Source organism: Anabrus simplex, chromosome X (genome assembly GCF_040414725.1).
Source record: "Anabrus simplex isolate iqAnaSimp1 chromosome X, ASM4041472v1, whole genome shotgun sequence".
Taxonomy (NCBI): Eukaryota; Metazoa; Arthropoda; class Insecta; order Orthoptera; family Tettigoniidae; genus Anabrus; species Anabrus simplex.
In genome coordinates this window covers 158,575,747-158,600,743 of record NC_090279.1, presented here as the reverse complement: position 1 = coordinate 158,600,743, position 24,997 = coordinate 158,575,747, and the positions used below count along the sequence as shown (strand labels likewise).

The 24,997-nt window shown below is 38.1% G+C and overlaps 1 protein-coding gene across 1 annotated transcript in view; it reads right to left on the bottom strand.

The window, feature by feature from the left end:
• Positions 1–255: 255 nt before the first annotated feature.
• The window catches only part of LOC136886301 (synaptic vesicle 2-related protein), a 90,885-nt gene continuing 66,143 nt past the window's right edge, over positions 256–24,997 (bottom strand). Inside the window, exons 10-13 of the mRNA XM_067159031.2 lie at positions 23,567–23,678; positions 16,458–16,542; positions 5,674–5,763; positions 256–514 (exon numbers count right to left, since the gene is read on the bottom strand). Of these exons, the coding sequence (XP_067015132.1) occupies positions 368–514; positions 5,674–5,763; positions 16,458–16,542; positions 23,567–23,678 (434 nt within the window). The 3' untranslated portion in view covers positions 256–367. The remainder of the gene's footprint in view (positions 515–5,673; positions 5,764–16,457; positions 16,543–23,566; positions 23,679–24,997) is intronic.

Sequence of the window (24,997 nt, the reverse complement as noted above, 5' to 3'; positions counted from 1 at the left end):
TGGAAGACTATGTATACTCGGTAACAACTTTAAAGACTCAGCTGACGATCAGTGCACACCATTAGAGTCAGAAAATCTGCAGAGAGAGGACAGCACGACCTGTAGATTTCTGAAAGTATGGTACGGGAGATAGACAAGAAAGAGATGGGTTGGATCCTGAAGAATAAACAACAACATTACCTGTCACATTCATCAGTTCCATTTCACTACAGTAGTCTACCAAACGGCAGCAATACTGAAGTTAAAGGTCTCAGAAAACAGGTGATAAGATCACTCTGAGATGTATCAAAATATTCATATGATAAAGGGTTGGTGGTGGTTCTTCTCATACAGTTACAACAACTGGACTAGGAAATACCCGCAGAAACTAGCTGCGATTTCGCCTCTGCTGCACCGTCTCCTTCATCTCCTTGCCCTTTGTTTCAATGGGAAGCATGATACATGCCCCAGCTGCTAAGAGGGCTGCCAGGCCATACACCAGAGTTGCTAACAGCAATGAGGACTGCATCAAGACCTGGAATAAAAAAAAAAAAAAATTAAACATATATTTGTCCTTATGTCTATGCTATAATGTACAGTGTTATACAGAAGAGCACTGGAAGTATGAAAAAACTACGATTAAAGAAAAACCTCTGAGGAGGGGGTTAGAATTGTGGAGGAAGCGACCAACCCTAGCATTTACCTGCTGTGAAAATGGGAAACCACGGAAAACCATCTTCAGGGCTGCCGACAGCGGGTTCGAACCCGCCATCTCCCAAATGCAAGCTGACAGCTGGGTGACCCAAACCAAGCAGCCACTTGCTCGGTGTGTTACATTTTTACTGTATACATTTTTACTGTACAAGCTAAAATAATAGAGATATTCATGAATTAGGTGGTTTTTTTTTTTTTTGCCATGTCCATAAATGCCACCGAGGAAATATTGTTCAGCCTGGTGATGGTGGTGGCTATTGCGACTGTTTTTTATAAATTAATGTAGTAATGGTCCACCTTTCAATACTATAATATGTAATATTCTAAATTACATTAATTAGGGACTAGTTTCGGCCTGGGCTGGCCATCTTCAGCCTTAATGTAAAACACCTAATAACTAAACAAATGTACATGCACACAATTGACATGAAAACAAATATATACAAAGTGACATTAAAAACTGGGATGGAATATGAATAAATTTGAAAATGAACTAGGTTCTAACATCTTGAGTATGTTCATCATTGAGAATAATTTCAAGTATTAAGTATTAATTTATATACGCAGAACTGTTAGTTCTAATACTGCTGATCATTTCAATAGGAACTGGTAAATGTTGATCCTGTAGTTTGTCATCAAATCTATATGTGTGGTGTTAGCTATATGTAATCCATTGGACACTGCTGTAAATAACCACTAGCTGACAGGGAACTGTTAGATGTTGTTTCATCTTCAATCAAAATAATAAATGAGATGCTCTCATGGTGCTTGTTAAATCTTGCTGAAATGTTGTTGGACATTGTCAGGACAGCACATGAAGATGTGGTTAACACAGATACATTGTGTCTGCAATTCAATACGGATCAGAACCATGTAGTTTATAACCTATGTTTTTTATAAATCGTCTTTATTGATAAAAATACATTAAAATATATTAGTGAGACATGTTTCACTGCGCTTTCGAGACATCTTCAGTCACAAACAAAAACCATTAAAAATATAGTAAGGACGCAATAAAACCATCAGATAAAAAGTCTTTGCACCTTGTAGCAAGGCAAAGTGTTGGAGTCTTGTCAATAAAACCTTGGTAATATATTGAATGAGTCTTAAAACTGACACAAACATGAATATGATGTAAATCACGACATCCAAATATTACACACATTAATATATAACTGTGTCTGTGAATTAAACAGGTTTAATGCAACGTGAATGTTTCTTTTTCTTTTTTTTAAGTTATAAAACCACACGGTCATTATCCCTTATTGATCAGGAAGATAATAAAGGTCCCTATCGAAATGAGAAGGAACCATCACTCGAGGACTGAGGGAGAAAAAAAAAAAAAAAGGAATCAGAAGGAGGGGGAAGGGCTAGAAAACAAAATGTGATATCCTACAATATCTCAAGCCCCTAAACTTAACAATTACATTCCAATGACTGACTATGGTTGTTAGCTCAGGTGTGCTTTGTCTCTTTTGTTGCTACTTATATCTGCTAGAGTTAGGGATTGGAATAATTTACCACAGGAGATGTTTAATGAATTTCCAAATTCTTTGAAATTAGGAAAAAAAATGGCATTACTGCTGCAATTACAAAAGCTACTCCATCAGTGAAGGGTTCACAACAGGTAAGTTAATCTTTCTCTATATTATTTGACTAGCTGATGGACCTGTGCTTCGCTACGGAATTCTAAATTGTATAAGGATTCTAGGTTAGGATTTGTACACGTGAGTAAGTTTGTATTAAACTGCATAGCTCTTAACGTTATCCCAGCGCGACAGGGAAGTCAACAAACGTCTTTTCTCATGTGAACACTGGGTTAGGAAATATTCATTGTAATAGTATGCCCTCTTGCCTACCATCAGTCACAATCAAGTCACAATCCACCTGCCTTTTTATTCTACATTGTATAAGGATTCTAGGTTAGGATTTGTACACGTGAGTAAGTTTGTATTAAACTGCATAGCTCTTAACGTTATCCCAGCGCGACAGGGAAGTCAACAAACGTCTTTTCTCATGTGAACACTGGGTTAGGAAATATTCATTGTAATAGTATGCCCTCTTGCCTACCATCAGTCACAATCAAGTCACAATCCACCTGCCTTTTTACATTCTCAGAAAGACTGCCTTAGTGGTTTTCCCAACTGAAATCAACATAGGTCATAACAGTGACGTCAGTAAGAATGTCGCGATTAAAAGCAATGCTATCATATGAAATACTCGATCAAATGAAAAACCACAAATATTCTCACTTTTAACTAACAGTCCGAAGTTCTAGAGCTGGAATGACCAGGCCGCAGACAGCCATGAACACTCTTCTGCTATTATTCCGTTTAGTTAATAATGTTATTAGCTTTACATCCCACTAACTACATTTACAGTTTTCAGAGGCCAGCACCTCAACTGTCTGAGACACTCAGCCCGGCTATTCCGTTTAGTGTGCACACTGCTCATTCCAATCAGCGCCTCAGAGTAGGGATCGAACAGCTGGAATACTGTGACGAACCAGTGTGTTACCAGCAGTATCAGAACATGTATGAACTGGAGGTATGGCATGTTAAAGAAGAAAGTTATCCAACTCCCTAGTTATTTCCCATCAGTAATCAGGCAGGCTGTTATACTCGGTACGCAGCATTAATCCCATCTACCGGAGATGAATGGCAGCAAAAGAGACAAAGAACATCACAACAAACAGTGGTCAATATAATGTTATCGTTGATCAATTTTATGAGCTTTCAATATTGTAGGCCTTCACAGTTAGATTTCTTCTGACTCTGAAATACCACTCTTATCATAATTGGTCAGTAAAACTGAATAAAACATAAATGATCAGAAATTGTATTCTCTGTAACTTTTGTTATTTGGCACTTTTCCATAAGACCAATAATACAGGTGTTTAAAAATTACATTTTAGGTACCTTCCCCTAAACTACCATTTCATCCAGGGTGAATAAAATTACTTACAGCCTAGACTGTGGTTTCTTATTTTCCGACTGTACATACCAATCACAGGTAATAAATTTCATATTGATCCGTATTGAAGAGCAATAGAGTGTAAAACAAAAGCTAAAGTTTCCCACCTATTCAATACTATTTGTTGTAACCTTAAAATAAAATAAAATAAATAAAAAAATAAATAAAATAAAATAAAATAAAAATAAAATTTAAAATAAAATTTAAAATAAATTAAAATAAATTAAAATAAAATAAAATAAAATAAAATAAAATCAAAATTGGAGGAAAGCTGAGAGCTAGCACAGGACATGCAATTGTGATGAGTGTTTTTCAAATCTTTACTTGTCTTGCATTGAATTTCATGCTTGCTTCATAAATTTTATCTATATTCATATCTTGTCTTAATATATGTAACTATTTTAAGGTTACAACAAATAATATTGAATAGGTGGAAACCTTTAGCTTTCAATTTACATTGTACATACCGATTTTCATTAAATTCTGTTTACCCATTTTCTTGTCACTCAGCGTGGATGTGGACTTAGCAACAAAAATACAAATTCATGAATATCTTCGTTGTCATAGCCGGTACGGTAAAAATGTATAAGACATAAATAATCGGAAATTTAATTCTATATAACTTCAGTTATGTAGTTCGAGGGTAATCCTAAAATTAAGGTCTCCTATTTTTTTTAAACACAGAACTCTGTTCGTGTGGCTGTTGGTCACAATATTGTGAAGAGTGTTTCCCGTGCTGGCATATAAACATGCGCACGCCGCGCTGAGACACTCAGTCTTGGCTTGGCAGCTGTTGAGAATGGAGCTCCCGTTGGATGTTACCGCCAACTGCGAAGTGAGCGCAGTTATTTGGATTTTGAACACAAAAGGTACTGAACCGACTGAAATCCATCGCCAATTGACGAAGTGTATGGTGAGTCGTGCATGGATGTAAAAAATGTTCGTCGCACATTTCTTCAACGCTTTGCAGCCGAACAGGACAACTTTTTAGACTCAATTGTCACAAGTGACGAAACCTGAGTGTTCCACTTTACACCTGAGACCAAGCAACAATCACGCCAGTGGCGGCATCCCTCTTCGCCAAAGCCGTGGAAATTCAAGCAAGCCGGTGAAGTCATGACAATGTGTTTTGGGATTGAAAAGGGGTATTGTTGGTCGACTTTATGCCTGCTGGAACCGCAATTAACATTGACAGGTGCTGAGACCCTGAAAAAACTTAGGTGGGCTATTCAGAACCGGAGAAGAGGAATGTTGAGCAAGGGCGTAAACATTCTCCATGACAACACTCGCCCGCACGTCGCCCAGCAATCTGTTGCTCTCCTGCAAGTTTCAGTGGAACATCATCACCCACCCACCCTATAGTCCCGACTGTCACTTGTTCCCTAAGTTGAAAGAATATTTGGCTGGAAAGCGATTCAGCACCGACGACGAGGTGAAAGATGAGGTTCGCAACTTCCTGTACAGCATGGCAGTGATCTGGTATGACATGGGCACCAAAATGGTGTTTATGTAGAAAAATAGCTAAATGTTCAAGCTGTAAAATGATGTTAACCATTGTAGAAATAAACAGGTCTATGTATTTATAAAAAAAAAAAAGGAGACCTTATTTTTGGGATTACCTTCGTATTTATTGATAGGACCACTAATAACAAAATATTGGAGAATTAAATATTTGGTCTTCCCCTAAACTACCATTTCCCTCAGCGCTGGATAAAATGATTTTTAGCCTAGATTGTAGTGAGTTCATTTCCCTACTTTACATACAGATTTTTATTAAATTCTCTTCAGCCATTTTCTCGTGATACGCATACGTACGTACATACAGACAGGCATGCAGGCAGACAGATAGACAGACAGGAATGACAGTTAATTAAAAAGTGCATTTCCTTGATACTGTGGACATGGCTGATACAGAAATACCATTCTTTTTTAACTTCTGAGCAATGTACAGACAAAACTCTTATTATATATATAGACAGACAGATTTATCACTATGTTCTCCCTCACCTGTGCAACATAAGGTGTGACCATAGCTCCAAGCCGGGCCATTGCACTGCAGGTCCCCACTCCAACAGCTCGCAACTGGGTAGGGTAAACCTAGTGACACACAATTCAATGTAAAACATGAAAATATAGCCTTGAAACAGAAAAATGTAAGCAAAATACACCAAACAAGTGTTTCCAAATAGTTTGTGCTCCTAAAGAGAGGCCAACAGTGTTTCTTGACTATAACAAACAAACTTTCATACCCAAGCGGCCATCATTAAGCTTTAAAAGATAAGTCTGTAATCCCTACAGTTCAGGTTTGATTTCTTAATACCAGTGATCCGTAAAGTGTGTGTGTGAGGTGAGGGGGGGGGGGGGTGCGCCTTCCCCCTTTAGTCCCCTTCTGGTCACGGAGAAGAATCCATGGAGATGTTGATGATGTCATCTTTTTATTGACTCTGTTCATGGCGCCTCGATTACAAATTTGTCCTTTTTATTTTGTATTACTTCATATTTTTTTGGACTTTTGGTGCTTTTATATTTTAAGAGCATTTTCTTTGTATTTGGAAATTTTTTTGGTTATTAAGTAGAAGTCCATACATACATACATACATACATACATACATACATACATACATATTAAGCCTGTTGCTCACGGTAAAATTTTCTGTCAAATTTATTGTACAATAATTTAATTTTATAAAATTTCTGTTGCTCACGGTCAAATTCAAGTTTTATAAAACCTTTTATACATTTTTTCGTAAAATAGGACATGTTCTATTCCGTAAAATTAATTTTATGAAACAAACCAATCAGTGAAGCTGACATCACGATGATGCTGGCGCTACGTCGTGAGAAGATTGTGAAGCTCGATTGTAAACAAACACTTCTTTCTAAAATGACAGGATCCGGGTGGACTAAGGAAGCTGTTAGTGTTTTACTGGACGAATACCAGAAATAACCTTGTTTGTACGAAGTTAAAACGCCACTTTACCACAACAGAAATGCAAGAAGAGGGGCAGAAAACACAACTGCCGAATTCTTAAATGAATGCTGGTCTTCTAACCTCAACTAATTTTCAACCAAGGACAGCAATCTTCCCCCTTCTTCTCTTCTTTTGATCCAACTCGAGTCCAGCATTTCCTGGTATTTCTTTTCTTTCTTTTTACCACTGTACAACATATAATTGCAGTTAAAGCAGCAAATTTTGCTTTGTTTGTTGGAGCAATACTCTCAAACATACTGTAAGTTGAACAGCTGATTCTTGGTTTTAAAGTTTATCGATAGATGGCAGCACATGCACATCCTTGTTCAGGAGTGAGTTCATAGATGGCCATCCTGATGCTTCAACGGATTTTATAAAATAATTTTACCATGAGCAACACAACTTGCTTTCACCAAATTTTTATAAAAGTAATTGTACAACAAATTTTACGAAACATTTTACCGTGAGCAATAGGCTTTATCCGCACACTTTATCTTGGTGCATATGTGTACGGGGCTGAGGAGTAAGGAGAGAGCTGTTCCGGTATTGATAGTGCTGCCTGGTGCTGCCAACCGAATGAAAATGAATTCTGAATTGAATCGAGAATATGATCGATCGATATGAAATTTCTAAACCATTATCATCTTAAGCCAACAACTATGTCACATACACATTATATAACATTATAAAACATTTCTCGATGCGAATCTTGTTCCTAGCACAAATTCTATACTTTGGCTTTGTTGTGTAAACAACAACAGTACTAGTGCGTAAAGTGTACGCCAGATGTCGCACAACGATGCTTAAGCGATTCATAGTTTGTGTTTCAAAGGTTGCCAGTACGAATCTCGAAGATCACCGAGGTCGACCGATTCAGAACTAGGGTGTAAATGCACCAAGATAAAGTGTGCGGATAATACATACATTATCATTATAGACTGTTATGCCTTTCAGCGTTCAGTCTGCAAGCCTCTGAGAATTTACTAAACATCGCCACAATCCTCGATTTGCAACTAGTGTTGTGGCCTCATTTAGTTCTATACCTCTTATCTTTAAATCGTTAGAAACCTAGTCTAACCATCGTCGTCTTGGTCTCCCTCTACTTCTCTTACCCTCCATAACATCGAGTCCATTATTCTTCTAGGTAACCTATCCTCCTCCATTCGCCTCACATGACCCCACCACCGAAGCCGGTTTATGCGTACAGCTTCATCCATCGAGTTCATTCCTAAATTAGCCTATATCTCCTCATTCTGAGTACCCTCCTGCCATTGTTCCCACCTGTTTGTACCAGCAATCATTCTTGCTACTTTCATGTCTGTTACTTCTCACTTATGAATAAGATATCCTGAGTCCACCCAGCTTTCGCTCCCGTAAAGCAAAGTTGGTCTGAAAACAGACCGACAGACCGATGTAAAGATAGTTTCGTCTGGGAGCTGACTTCCTTCTTACAGAATACTGCTGATCGCAACTGCGAGCTCACTGCATTAGCTTTACTACACCTTGATTCAATCTCACTTACTATATTACCATCCTGGGAGAACACACAACCTAAATACTTGAAATTATCGACCTGTTCTAGGTTTGTATCACCAATCTGACATTCAATTCTGTTGAATTTCTTACCTACTGACATCAATTTAGTCTTCGAGAGGCTAATTTTCATACCATACTCATTGCACCTATTTTCAAGTTCCAAGATATTAGACTGCAGGCTTTCGGCACAGTCTGCCATTAAGACCAACTCGTCAGCATAGGCCAAACTGCTTACTACATTTCCACCCAACTGAATCCCTCCCTGCCATTTTATACCTTGCAGCAGATGATCCATGTAAACTACGAACAGCAACGGTGAAAGATTGCAGCCTTGTCTAACTCCTGAAAGTACCCTGAACCAAGAACTCATTCTACCATCAATTCTCACTGAAGCCCAATTGTCAACATAAATGCCTTTGATTGATTTTAATAATCTACCTTTAATTCCATAGTCCCCCAATATGGCGAACATCTTTTCTCTCGGTACCCTGTCATATGCTTTTTCTAGATCTACGAAACATAAACACAACTGCCTATTCCTCTCGTAGCATTTTTCAATTACCTGGCGCATACTGAAAATTTGATCCTGACAGCCTCTCTGTGGTCTGAAACCACACTGGTTTTCATCCAACTTCCTCTCAACGACTGATCGCAACCTCCCTTCCAGGATGCCAGTGAATACTTTGCCTGGTATACTAATCAATGAGATACCTCAATAGTTGTTGCAATCCTTCCTGTTCCCTTGCTTATAGATAGGTGCAATTACTGATTTTGTCCAATCTGAAGGTACCTTACCAACACTCCACCCTAATTTTACTACTCTATGAAGCCATTTCATCCCTGCCTTCCCACTGTACTTCACCATTTCAGGTCTAATTTCATCTATTCCTGCTGCCTTATGACAATGGAGTTTATTTACTATCCTTTCCACTTCCTCAAGCATAATTTCACCAACATCCTTTACCTCCTCCCCATGAGCTTGGCTGTTTGCAACACCACCATGATGATTTCCTTTTACATTGAGAAGATGTTCAAAATATTCCCTCCACCTCTCCAGTGATTTCCTGGGATCTATTATGAGTTCACCTGAATTACTCAAAACACTGTTCATTTCCTTTTTCCCTCCCTTCCTAAGATTCTTTATTACTGTCCAGAAAGGTTTCCCTGCTGCTTGACCTAGCCTTTCCAGGTTGTTACCAAAATCTTCCCATGACTTCTTTTTGGATTCAACAACTATTTGTTTCGCTCTGTTTCTTTCATCTACGTACCAATCCCTGTCTGCCTTGGCCCTTGTTTGGAGCCATTTCTGATAAGCCTTCTTTTTACGTTTACAGGCTGCTCTCACTTCATCATTCCACCAAGATGTTCGCCTTTTCCCATCTTTACACACAGTTGTTCCTAGGCATTCCCTTGCTGTTTCTATTACAGCATCCCTGTATGCCACCCATTCACTTTCTATATCCTGAATTATAACGAGAATTCATAACTGCGAAAAATTTACTTGCTATGGTGGACTGTCGTTATATCCGATTTTTCATAAAAATTGGGGAAAACCTCAGCAATCAGTTTGTTCAAAACTTGTGTTTTCGTGGATGATATACACACTACGGCTTACTCGTTTGTTATTTCCCAAAATCCTATACTACATGAAAGTGTGTTTAATTTCATTCTGAAAAACTTATATTATCACTCCAGAAGCCTCTGTGGCAAATGTTTCAGTTTTCTTCTTCAAACAGCATCACCTAACCAGGCCGTATATATGTCATGAAAACTTGTTTCAAGTGCACGTGGAAAAATAATAACCTCCTCACTATAAATTTACATGGGAACAGCTTTTCCAAAATTTAACTACACACTGAAAATATTAACTATCTTCTACAACCAGTGACGTACTCTACTATATCTTGGGATGAATCACATTGATACTGAATTTCAGTATAGAGTATTAAAATTAAGCAATCGTTTATTTAGCCTTTATTTCTAACGAGTTAACAACTGCTATTGGCCACGTCATTTATGCATTTATTACAAGAACATGTTATTTTCTTTCACTTTGAATTTTCTTTTAGAGAACTGCAGTCAACGGGTATTACTAATTGACTTCGACATCGCCTTCGAGCGTCGACGAGAGAGCAACATGTGGCAGGGAAACAGATGGTGGGAAGACCAAGAACCCACTGGATGGACATCGTAAAGATGGACATTGGAGGACGTCATTAACAACAGAATGTACCTCAATAAGACACAATGGAAGAGGCTCGCCAGCAGTACCCGGGAAACTGGAACTCTAAAATGATGATCAACTACTATTATCGACCACATTATTTACGTATTTATTACGAAAACATGGTCTCCTCTTTCATTTCTCATTTTCTTTATGGAACAGTAGTCGATTGGTATCACTAATCGACTCCAACATCATTTTTTTTTTTTTTTTACAAGCTGCTTTACAATGAAGTCAAATAAATATGAAAGTTTATTTATTCCACCTGTTCAATACTTAATACATAGTATTGAACAGGTGGAATAAATAAACTTTAATATACTTAATACATAGTATTGAACAGGTGGAATAAATCAACTTTAATATTTATTTGACTTCATTGTACATTTCAATACGGACCTAAACATGAGAATTATAACCTGTAAAGCTGCTTTATGTCGCACCGACACAGTTAGGCCTTATGGCGACGATAGGATGGGTAAGGGCTAGGAGTGGGAAGGAAGGAGCCGTGGCCTTAATTAAGGTACAACCCCAGCATTTGCCTGGTGTGAAAATGGGAAACCACGGAAAACCATTTTCAGGGCTGCCGACAGTGGGATTCGAACCCACTATCTCCTGAATACTGGATACTGGCTGCACTTAAGCGAATGCAGCCATCAAGCTTGGCGACTCCAACATCACCTTCACATGTCAACAAGAGAGCTCACAAGTGCACACAGAGAGAAAACGATACCGTACCGAAGATGATCGGTCGCATTTTGTGGCAAACGTTTCAACTTTCTTATTCAAACAGAGTCACCTAACGTAACTTAACCAAACTGTATGTATCATGAAAACACATTCCAAGTGCAAGTACAGAAATGATAACCTTCTCGCTATAAATTTACATGATAATAGCCTTTCCAGAATTTAACTAGATGCAAGAAAATATAAACTAACCTCTGAATTCAATGATGTACTCTGAAATATCTTGAGGTGTATCCCATTCTTATGTAAATGCAGTATTTAGCCTTTACTTCTGACAAGTTTACAACCGCTATTGGACATTGCATGTTATAAGTCTCTGACGGTTATCACTTTACAAATAAAGTCTTATACTGTCTTCCTTTTAAATACAAAAAACCATCTATATTAGATGGGATGTCTATACATGTTTCAGCCTATCTAAAGGCCATCTTCAGTAGAAGCTAAAATATTACATATATATGCAAATAAATAAAAACACGGAAAAATGTGTGGAATTAAAGATAATGATCATAATTAACAAATTAAAAACACATGTCAATGTTGAGGTAGAAAAATCCTCTCATCTAAAAACTCTCCTGGTTAACATAAAACTTGCTAATCCTTTTAAAAGTGGAATTCTGTGTAGTGCGACATAGTGAGACCATCAATAAGGGGCTAATGAGTGTGCATCATCCTAGAATGGGAAAAAAAAGAAGGAATGAAAAGGTGAAACAAAAAAAAAAAAAATGCGTGAAAAGAAAGAAAAGCATATAGGCTCAATCAGTCCGACTCGGCTGAATGGTCAGCATACTGGCCTTCTGTTCAGAGGGTCCCGGGTTCGATTACCGGCCGGGTCGGGGATTTTAATCGCTTCTGATTAATTCTTCTGACTCGGGGACTGGGTGTTTTTGTCCATCCCAACACTCTCCTCTTCATATTCAGACAACATACCACACTACAAACCACCACAGAAACACTTAATAGTGATTACATCCCTCCATATAGGGTTGGCGTCAGGAAGGGCATCCGGTCGTAAAACAGGGTCGCACCCGCGACCCCACAGGCATGGGAAAAAGCTGTAGGAAAAGAAAGAATAGGCTCGACCACATTTACTCGTTAGAAGGCTGTCGTCTCGGGTTTATAACCTTGTCAGTCTCATGTCCCTATTGACACTAAACGTGTGTGTAGCTAACAGCAGGTAAGAGCTGATGTGGTCAGGAAGGGAAGCAGAAAGGGAAAGGAGGCGGGATAAGGTACAGGAGGGGGATATTGAGGGAAGGGCGGGTCCAGTTCTGGAATGTCGACAGCGAAACTCATTTTTATTAACAAAGTGTTGACAGATGAACGGGACAAAAGTTTCCAGCAAAACATTCTACTTCTCGTTGATTTCATTTAAGTTGTGGTGAGGAATTATTGTATTGATCAATATCAATATAAATATTCTCAAGTATATTGAGTAAGGGACCTTTCTGTTCATAATGTAAAATCTTGAAATCCTGGTCAATTGTTGTATATTTTTAAGATTTAGTTCTTTACAATGTTCGCTCATGGCTGAGTAGTGGTTGTACTTCAAGGCGTTAAGATGTTTGGTGTATCTCATATTGAAACTATGCCCTGTTTGTTACACATTGAAAAGCATGACTGACACTTGAATCTGTATACCCCAGAGTTCATAAATTTGCTGTTATCAGTGACAGCATGGGAATTAAAAACTATTTTAGCATTGGTGTGAGTGGTCCAGAAAGCTATTTTTAACTTGTGCTTTTTTTTTAATATTAGAAATTGGATATATGTTGTTATTATTATTATTCTTAAAGATAAATGTGGTAAATTTCTCTTTAGGGGGAGGTTCTTTTTCCAAGGTGGTCTTAGGTTTACTCTTAAATTTATTAAGAATTTTGTTCACGAAAGCTTTATTGAAACCATTACTTTCAGCTATTGTATAAATGGTGTGGATTTATTTTTTTGAAATTCTTATGAAATAGAGGAACAGTAAGTGCTCTGAAAATCATTCTATTAAAAGCTGCCTTCTTCCGCATCCCAGGGTGTAGAGAAGTTTGGTGAATTGTGTTAATTGTGTGAGTGGGTTTCCTGTAAATATCGAAGGAAAGGGTTTTATTGTGATTGCGAGTAATATTTAGATTGAGATAATTAAGAGAGTTGTTGTTTTCAGACTCTATCGTAAACTTTATATGTGGGTCAAAGCTGTTAAGTAATTCGAGTACTGTATTGCTATCTATAGTACGAGAATCTAGGATAATGAAAGGGTCATCGACATAGCGTGTCCAGTGTTTGATGCCGTTTATTTTACCTATGGTATGAGTGTGTACAAGATAATCAATGTAAATGCAGCGAAGATACCCGAGGCCAGTGACCCCATAGGAAGACCCTTCTGTTGGTATACAGTATTATTAAAAAGTGGAGAAATGATTATTTAATGTGTATTTAAGGATAAGGATCTTGGATAAACTCATCTATCTCACCTACACTCAATTTACTAAATTTGGAAAGATTATTTTTTACTAATTTAATGGTTTTGTAATAGGTACATTAGCGTACATATTACCAATTTCAAAAGAGTGAAGGGTGTAATGTTTTGGTAAAATAAGGTCTTTGATCTATTTTAAAGTTCTAAGGAATTTTTAATTGACGTAATAGCCTGGAAAAAATAGTGTGTTTTGAGAAAACAGTGAATGAACTGAGATATTCTATAAGTCGGACTATTTGTGAAATTAATAACTGGCCTTATAGGGACTTCGGCCTTGTGAATCTTCGGTAATGCTTTTGCCGTAGACAACTTGGGATTCATGACAATTTGGGTTTCTCGAGGTCATTAAACAAAAATAAGATGTTCTTAATGAAAGATTTTAGTTCTCTTTGAATTCTGTTGGTGGGATCTTTCTTGAACAAAACCAAACCAAACCAAACCCCATGGCACTACAGCCCTTGAAGGGCCTTGGACTACCAAGTGAGTGCTGCTCAGCCCGAAGGCCTGCAGATTACGAGGTGTCGTGTGGTCAGCACGACGAATCCTCTCGGCCGTTATTCTTGGCTTTCTAGACCGGGGCCGTCCATCTCACCGTCAGATAGCTCCTCAATTCTAATCACGTAGGCTGAGTGGACCTCGAACCAGCCCTCAGGTCCAGGTAAAAATCCCTGACCTGGCCGGGAATCGAACCCGTGGCCTCCGGTTAAGAGGCAGGCACACTACCCCTACACCATGGGGCCGGCTACGGGATCTTTCTTGACTATATAAAATTTACTGTTAGTAAAAAAAGGAGTGTGTTCTGTTTACGTAGTCCCTTTTCTCCATAACTACAGTGGCATTGTCTTTAATGAATTGTTCCTTAGTAGGTTTGCTAGTATGTTTTTGACTGAAAAGTGCTATTGGACACGTTATTCTTTTTCATTTTTCTTTATGGAACAGCAGTCAGCGGGTATTACTAATCGACTCTGACACCGCCTTCGAATGTCGATGAGAGAGGTCGCTAGTGGACATAGCAAGGAAACGATACTGAAGATCAATCGCATGTAATATAATAGCTGGGTGCATAAATATCAGTAAAGGAAAAAATCATGCACACTTAATCGCTCGTAATAATGGATGCATCAGTAATAGGGCTCTCGCTGTAACCGAAAGATAATGCACAGTTTAATACAGGATGGACAAAAACTGACGTTATAATGGGGTTCTCGTTATATACCGTACTCGCTATAGCAGAGTACTACTGTATTTTGGAGATCATTTGGAGGTCATTTTGTCCCTTTTGTCATTTACATACCTCGGCAGTGTAACATTTCGAGATTCACTGGCCACAAAGGACGTGGCAAATAGAGTGCAGAAGAACTCTCACTTTTACCAGCAAGTACGAACACTCCCCCGGGATCCCAAAGAACCAACAAAATCAAAGCTGGTTGGTGATGTTCAATCAGTACTTCGTACCAATCCTAACCTATGGTATCGAAACCTGCACCCTCACTAAGAAGGACTCATCAAGGTTGCAGGCATTTGAGATGAAGTTCCTGATGTCTACAATTCAAAAAACAAAACTGGACAAGTTAAGGTATGATATGGTTAGAAAGGAAGCTGGGATTGAGACATCACTGTTAGATCAGGTCAGTATGTCCAGACTGAGGTGGTTTGGGCATGTAATGAGGATGGAGCTAACAAGGACAGCATAATTATGTTAACTTGGAGAGACATGTGGCAGGAAAACAGATGGTGGGAAGGCCAAGAACCCACTAGATGGACATCGTAAAGATGGACATTGCAGATCGGGGAAAGACAATGGAGGACGTCATTAACAACAGAACATATCTCAATAAGAGAGAATGGAAGAGGTTCGCCAATAGTATCCAGGAAACTGGAACTGTAAAATGATTATGATGACGATGATTGTTATGTTTCCATACTATTTTATGAAATTACATCTGATAAAAGACTCCGTGGCTCAGGCGGCAGCGTGTCAGCCTGTCACCGCTGGGTTCTGTGGTTCAAATCCCGGTCACTCCATGTGTGGACAAAGCGGAGGCGGGACAGGTTTTTCTCCAGGTACTCCAGTTTCCCCTGTCATCTTTCATTCCAGCAACACTCTCCACTATCATTTCATTTCATCTGTCAGTCATTAATCATTGCCCCAGAGGAGTGCAACATGCTTCGGCAGCCGGCACAATTCCTATCTTCGCCGCAAGGTAGGGCTTCATTCATTCCATCCCTGACCCGGTCACTGACTGGAAAACAGATTGTACGTTTCTGTTTTTAATTTCACATCTGAAAACCTTAACTAGTAGTTATGCAAATATTGAAATAAAATATTTCAATGTGATATTAAGTAGTCTTATTCTAGTTCTTTCGAGTCTTCGTTTCTGAATCATTTATATTTCAAATTTTGTAGACAATTTCTCAATTTGTTTCTTATAATTTTTCAAAGTGATTTTCCAAACTTTAATTTCATAAATCATCTTATTATTTCGAGTTCTTTTCAAACTGTTTCTTTTCAACCAATATTAATAGTATTGTGTATTCTGTGTCTTCGAGCAGCCTACAAATAAAGTAAAAGGCTTATATTATGTACACTCTAAGTTTGTGTCTAGCCTATTATTTTCTGAATGGTTTCTAAACATTTTTAAAAATTTTATAATGCATTTTTTAAATTTTTAGGTCATCAACATCTGGGCCTTATAGATAAGCGACGTAAAGTATTCCTGGTAAGGAGTAAACATGCCAAAAATATTGAATCCTATCCTGTAACTGGGATTAAGAAATAAAAAAATGGGCATGAAGATTCTTTTTTTCGTGGTTTGTACTGTTTTCAAGTTACAAAGATATCTCACCTCAGGGGTATAAACATAGGCAGCCTGGAACACGCCAGCCACTATACCACGAGCTATGAACAGCATCGTTGTCAGGAAGATACGGCTGTGAAACAGATTATAACAGTCAGGTTTGTACGTACAGCAAGTGCAAGTTTTGGGGAGGACATCACATAGAGACAGACATTTAAACACAGGCGGTCCTTGAGTTGAATCCCATGATGGGGCAGTACAATAATAATCTTCAGCTAAACAAGAATATAGTTTAGGGCAAGTTGTAAAGAGGAATAAAATATTAATGTTTTACATGTTTAAAACACAAGAGAATTTTACTGTAATTTTTAGATTTACTGATTTAATGAAACTTCACTTCTGTCTTATTTAAAGGTAAATATATTAATGTAAAAACACAATTCTATACACATTCAAAAAATCATGCCAAAAAATTCAAGTAATTAGGATATCAATCAATCAATCAATCAATCAATCAATCAATCAATCAATCAATCAATCAATCAATCAATCAATCAATCACTATTGATCTGCATTTAGGGCAGTCGCCCAGGTGACAGATTCCCTAATTGTTGTTTTCCTAGCCTTTTCTTAAATGATTTCAAAGAAATTCTAAGTTGAGATTCTTAAAGAATTCAATTGTATAAAGTCTACCTGTTCAGTGTTTGCCATTTGATAAAGGGTCTGTCTAAAAAGCTACACAGGACATGTATCGACCTAGCTTAGAGGTCATCATCAGCTAAAATAACATAAAGAAGAAAGACATAACAAAAAACAGTGAACTAAGATAAAATACATTCAACAAAACAATGAAAATCTGTGTTTAAAATGTACATAGATTCAAACTTGGAGTCAATACGGAACCGGAATGAAGTTCATTACTTGTAATTCAAAGAAATTGGAAATTTACTGAACATCTTCCTTGGTAAGTTATTCCAATCCCTAACTCTCCTTCCTATGAATATTTGCCCCAATTTGTCCTCTTGAATTCCAACTTTATCTTCATGTTGTGATCTTTTCGACCTTTAAAGACACCACATACAATTATTCGTCTACTAATGTCATTCCACGCCACCTCTCCACTGACAGCTCATAACATACCGCTTAGTCGAGCAGCTCCAAAGTCTTCCCAGCTCAAACTTTGCAACATTTATGTAACACTACTCTTTTGCCAGAAATCACCCAGAACAAATCGAGCTGCTTTTCTTTGGAGTGTTTCCACTTCTCAAATCAAGTAATCCTGGTGAGGATTCCATACAATGGAACCTAGGGTCTTACCAGAGATTTATATGCCCTCTCCTTTTCATCCTTACTACAACCCCTAAACACCCTCATAACCATGTGAAGAGATCTGTAAACTTTATTTACAATACTGTTCATGTGATCTTCCCTTATATTCCCTTATATTAACACCTAGGTACTTACAATCATCCACAAAAGGAACTTTTACCCCATCAATGCAGTAATTAAAACTGAGAGGACTTTTCCTATTGTTGAAACTCACAATCTGACTTTTAACCCCGTTTATCATACCATTGCGTACTGTCCATCTCACAACATTATCGAGGTCATTTTGCAGTTGCTCACAATCTTGTAACTTATTTATTACTCTATACAGGATAACATCATCCGCAAAAAGCCTTATCTCTGATTCCACTTCTTTACTCATATCATTATTAATATTATTATTATTTCGTATGACAAAACAAGGGGACATCATAAATACATATAAATACATATAAATACATATAAATATGTATGTAATTTACAAGTCAGCATTCAAAACTTAATGTCCAGACGTTTCAGCCAGTCCACTGCTTCTGTACAGGCACTATGTAATTCTTGAACAGATCCATTGAATCTTCTTTTTTGGCAGTCCATAACAACGTGCTGGATGGTCTGAGGCAGATTATTACAGTCACAGAATGGGTCTTCAGATTTTCCCCACTTATGAAGCCAGAATTTACACCTCCATGGTTTGTCCTGATTCTGTTTACAGAGATGTCCATTCCCTTCTCGGTAACTTGAAACCAGGAGGAGCTCTACAAGGATGGTGGATAAAACCCAGGTGGTCAGGATTTGAAGAGGTCCAATCTTCGTGCCAGATCTCGTCAGCATCAAAATGTGGTTCCAGGAGCTTCTCGCCTAACTTCCATGATGGGTTTCTGGACTTTCGGTTTCTGAGGGTTGCAGTCCTGATGTAAGGGCAGTTGAGGATTACTGCGACATTTCTGCCATTCTCTTACAAGAGCAAGTTCTCTTCAAATGTGCGGGGGATGGATGTTGCTTTACGTCCGTAGGTATAACCTTAAATTACCCTACACGTGTCTCCCGGGTGGTGCTAAGTAAGCAACGAAATTGGCTGCTGGACCTTTAGCTCTGCTTAACGGATATCCCAGCAAATAGAGGATACATTAAACTTCGACTCATATCATTTATATATATAAAGAAAACATAAAGGTCCAATAATTCTGCCTTGAGGAATTTATCTCTTAATTATTGAGGGTCAGATAAAGCTTCGCCTACTCTAATTCTCTGAGATCTATTTTTTAGAATTATAGCCACCCATTCAGTCACTCTTTTATCTAGTCCTACTGCACCCATTTTTGCTAGTTGTCTCCCATGATCCACCCTATCAAGTGTCTTAGACAGGTCAATCACGATCCAATCTATTTGACCTTCTGAATCCAAGATATCTGCTATATCTTGCTGGAATCCTACAAGTTAAGTTTCAGTGGAATAACCTCTCCTAAACCCGAACTGCCTTCTACCGGACCAGTTATAAATTTTGTAAACATGTCTGATATAATCAGAAAGAATGATTTCCCAAAGCTTACATCCATTGCATGTCAAACATACTGGCCTGTAATTTTCAGCTTTATGTCTATCACCCTTTCCTTTATAAACAGTGGCTACTATAACAACTCTCCATTCATTTGGTACAGCTCCTTCATGCAAACAATAATCAAATAAGTACAGTACTTCAGATATGGTACTATATCCCAACCCATTCTCTTTAGTACAACCCCAGAAATCGTATCAATTCCAGCCGCTTTTCAACTTTTCAACTTTTGTATCTTATTGTAAATGTTGTTAACATAGGAGAGGGGCTGCCTGGCCGAGGCGGTTAAGGCGTGCCCGGTTCGCCCAGAAGGACGTGGGTTTGAATCCCCGTCAGGAAGTCGTAAAATTTAAGAAACGAGATTTCCACTTCTGGAGGTGCAAATGTCCCTGAGGTTCACTCAGCCTACACCAAACGCAAGTACCAGGTTAATTCCTGGGGACAAAGGCGGCTGGGCGTAGAGCTAACCACTCTACCCTATCAAGTGCCGAGGTTGTGGATAGTAGAAGCCTTTAGCTTCCACCCCTCCAAGGGCCTTCATGGACTGTATGGAGACGACTTTGCTTTTGCTTTGCTTTGTTATCATAGGTAAATGTTAGTACTTCTTTGGCATTAGTCACCTCCTCTATCAGTACATTATCCTTGTAACCAATAATCTTTACATACTGCTGACTGAATACTTCTGTCTTTTGAAGATCCTCACATACATACTCCCCTTGTTCATTAATGATTTCTGGAATGTCCTTCTTGGAACCTGTTTCTACAAGATGGTGTTAGACCAAAGGACACAATAATCACATTCAAACAAGGATTGCCAATAAATCTCTTACCAACAGAACAATCATACAAGATAAGCTCCTTCACAGCATTGTAGGCATATGTGTTTGGAAATGGGGCTACAGAGCAGCATGAAGATGTGAGGGAATTGTTGGCATGGTGGAGGTGGGAGCTCCTGCAGCATCCATCCTATTCAACAAGTACCTGTGACTTCAATCTGTTCCTCAAACTAAAGGAACCACCCTGAGGGAAGCGTTTCTATACACAAGGCAGCGTACTTCAAGAGGTTAAGGTGCTTCGTTGCAGACGTCAGCAAAAGTGGCACTGGAACTAGTATCCTGCGGCTTCCATACAGCTGACAAAGAGTGCAACATGTTGCAGGGGGGTAACACTTACGGCCTGTGGTTCTACAATAAATCATTTCATACATATGCATATGTTGCCACTCCTTTTTTCCAGGGCTGAATCCTTTCGGCCGTTATTCTTGGCTTTCTAGACGGGGACTGCAATCTCAGCTCCTCAATTGTTCTCATGTAGGCTGAGCGGACCTCGAACCAGTCCTCAGATCCAGGTAAAAATCCCTCATTTAGTTGGGAATCAAACCTGGGGCCTCCGGGTAAGAAACATAAATTAGTCATCTGTGTTGCTATGTGACATTCAGATACGTTAGTTCGCGATAAATAACATCAATAACATAACGGCCTAAAGATAAATTAGTATTCATTCATTCATTTATTTATTTATTTATTTATTTATTGGCGTAGTCCAGGTCCATGGCTGAATAGTCACTGTGCTGGCCTTCTTTTCAGAGGACTCGTATTTACTTGAATCTGAAGAAATAAAGCTAAATGGTGTGGACGTCGTCTTGGAGTAGGAAAACAAGATGAAAATAAATCCAAAACAAAAGGAATGAAGTGCAGTCAAACAAAGTCGAGTGATACAGGAAATACAATCAAAACTGGTCATACCGACTCCAAGGGGACTGCCAATTAACGGTCGTTATAGGCGATGGTCGCACAAACCGCTCTTTCTCCATTGTTACTAAAAATACCATATCTGTAAGTTGTAGGCCGCACACTTAGATGGTTAATTAACAGGATAAAGTTAAAACTTAAAAAACATAAATGAAATAAGTACTGTATTCGCAATACAGTATTTGTGGACTGGAGCTGAGAGGATCTTTCCTTCTAAAGTTCACACAGTACGTACAGCAATAATATGCCAGCAAACTATAAAATAATAAGTGAGGAAAAAGTAGCACCAATGTAAATTGATCAGTAATGTTGCTCACGGTCTGGGTTAACAAATGATAAGTTTTCTCTGTCCTTCCAAATTGTAGAAATAGTTTCAGTGTGGTACACCCAATCCCTTGGCGACGCTGACGTTTGTTTCCCAATTCTGTAATCGTCACAGTCTTTTTCTTACTTTTCTTCAATATTAAACACTTTCCCCTTTCTTTTGAGACATCTTCACCTTTACATTGTTGTCAGCAATTCACAAATACGTAACAAACAAAAATCAACATTGGACGTTATAGTTGATCCATTTCTCCAAAAATGTGATAAAAATACGTCATTTTATACAACATGTCATAATAAGCGATGTTGTGCTTAGCTGTTTATACAGGATTTAGAAGGGACCATTAGATTTCGCACTTATATCCAATACGTTGTTAAAAGCGATGTCGCAATAAACAGTTTTGATTGTAGAAGATTTGGAAATAAAGTCTTAAAGGGACTATTGTTACTTGGGTAGTAGAATGACTAACGATGACAGAAGTTAGAATAACATAATGCACAGGCTAGCATAAGCAAGGAAGGCCTTTCTTAACCTTTTCCGGTGACCTCGACATTATGGTTTATTGCAACTGGTTCAATGTCGAGGTGACCTCGACATTATGGTTTATTGCAACTTGTTCAACATCGAGGTGACCTCGACATTATGGTTTATTGCAACTGGTTCAACGTCGAGGTGACCTCGACATTATGGTTTATTGCACCTGGTTCAACGTCGAGGTGACCTCGACATTATGGTTTATTGCAACTGGTTCAACGTCGAGGTGACCTCGACATTATGGTTTATTGCAACTGGTTCAATGTCGAGGTGACCTCGACATTATGTATTGTTCTACTTGAGAAGTTATTTATTGAAGTTCTTTGACGTGATTGAGGTTGATCGATATCCCTGGAGTTTCTAGAGCAAATTTTTGTGCACAAATAGGGTGGGGGAATGTTCATGAAACCAGTCACATATGCGTCCAGCCTGATGAACTTAACCTGAAAAATCGGGCTATCAATAGCACACACATCATGCAGATGTTGACTGAAAGGCAACACCTGTTCATCCAGAATGTTTAAATAAACATGCTGCTTCGTGATAGTGGCCACTTCAGTGAGCGGGCCCAATGCACGATACAAAAAACACCCCCAAAATATCACAGACCTACCTCCCGCTTGAACCTGACCTTGCACATCCAGGATGAAATGCTTCATTTGACCTTCGGTGCACTCGACGACGTGCGTCATTGGAATACAGGCAAAAGTGTGATTTGTCAGACCACATTACATTCCGCCAGTCAGTTACTGTCCACGTTCGACGATTTCTAGCCTATTGAAGATGCGCAGCTTTATGCGCCTGTGTGAGCAATGGCCTCTTTCAAGTTGACCGACTCCAAATATTCATTGCATGCAGTTCCCGTCGCAATGTTCTCTCGCTAACAGGTTGGGACGGACCTTAATTCACTGACTGCAGCAATTCCTTTTATTTTTTTTATCTCTCTATTTTTAACCAGGAATTATAAGCAACTAAGGTTCTGATTTTAAGGAATTTCCACCGATTGTTATAGTTCAAAATTTAAAACTCAGTACATATTACAAGTTAATGGAAAGTACATTGTATAATATCAACAACATTTTTATATTTAGAAAAAAGAAGAACCTCTTCCCCTTTAAATACTAATGCCATAACAAACTATCTTATCAATACATACAATGATGTGTTCAGTTTTGTAGTTTTCTAAAGATGAACATTATTTTAACTTCATTATCACATCAGTATTCTCATTGTTTTATATGTCCTAATATTTGTACTTAATATATGTTTTTTAAGCTGAAGATGTTCTAAAATGGAATTAAACCTGTTCATGTTTAGATAGAACTTAAGCTGACACGTTTGTATACGCATAAAAACTAGCTATAAAAATAAAATAAGTATTGGAAGGTGGGAAAAATCCTTTGATCTTTGAAAAGATCAGAACAAATGAAAAGCTACAGGGCAATTTGGAAAGAAAATTTATTGAAGAAATGGCCAGAAAATGATTGACTGAAGAAGAAGAAGTGCTGTTGATGAATGGGTCACCACTGCTAAAATTTACATACTAACATACAGTCCCTTCATATGACATACATATTCTCCAGTACCTAACGCTGTGCAATTTAATAACATAGAATTCAGAGCTTTTCTTGCCTTGCTCTACAGTTATAAAGATGGATTCACTTACTTGTCCGTGCAGATGAATAAGAAGCAGACGCAGAACGCGAAGATGACGAACTGCACTGCCATTGTACGTTTACGGCCAAATTTCTCTATCACGAAGATTGTGGCAAAAATACCTAAAAAATATAAAAGAGCTATTAGTACTCAAGTATTCCACTTTAAGTAAGGGATGGGAGCCATCATGCTGGTCAGAGAAAACAGCACAGAGGTAAAAGCATCAACATTAAATGTCATTAGAGAACACTTCTTATGGTTGATTACCTTTATGGATTATACTACCCAACAAGTTTTCATAACAAGGACAAGAATAATCAACACGGTTTTCATAACAAGGACAAGAATAATCCACAAGGTTTTCATTACAAGGACAAGAATAATCAACACGGTTTTCATAACAAGGACAAGAATAATCCACAAGGTTTTTATTACAAGGACAAGAATACTCAACAAGGTTTTCATAACAAGGACAAGAATACTCAACAAGGTTTTCATTTTTTATGTAATTTGTTAGCAGTGATCATGAATGTGGTATTGAAAAATTTCCTACCAGTCACATTTCTATATAAACTTACATTGTAGTTAGTGAAACATATAAAAATGTGTAGAAACGGACTCGCTTTGAAAAAGCTTCCTTTTTTTCAACGTGGTTCTTTTACACAATTTTATAATCATTTCTGTTCAGTTAAGGTACCATAAGAAACAGCTTTCACTTCTGAGGGTTGAATAAATGTTACCCTTGGTGGTGATTTATTGTTTTATTACCATTATTATGCTGCTGCGCGGACAGTATGTCATGTTCAGCTCTAGCAGACTAAAGGACTGGAAAAGGGGTTGCTGTTGTATTGTGGGCCAAGAATTGAATAATTTTACATCGGTTCTGGTTGTGGAAGTGTTGTGAGTAGTACTAGTCATTTTCTAATAGTGTAAATTGGACTGCAATCATCGTTCATGTAAAACTTCTGCAAACTTGGGGGCTGTAAGTGATGAGGAGGGAGAGCAATTTCACCAAAATATCAACGATATCAAGGAAGATGTTATCCAGTGACAATGGGTAATTATTGCTAGTTTAAAAGAAGGGAAGATTCTACTTCTCATAAGAGAAAAAAAGGTATTTTTTAAATATTTTATATTTCTCCATTTTATTGAATGAAGAGTGGTTTTTATATATTTTAACCCTGGAGAGGGTGCGTCAGAGGGGCTCAGAGATAAATGTTTATAGTTCTTAACGTAGCGGGCTGTTAGTTTCTATCCCCTCAGTATCTTACATTGAACTCCACTATCATGCTCCTCAGTTTCAGCCTGAGTGCACTGTTTGACGGACCCTGTCTAAAATAACCGGCGCGCCCCATGACGTATGCGTGCTTATGGGTTAAGTTTTGTTTTACTTTTCAGTTAACATAGTAAATGTTACACATTTCACTGCCATTGTTATTTT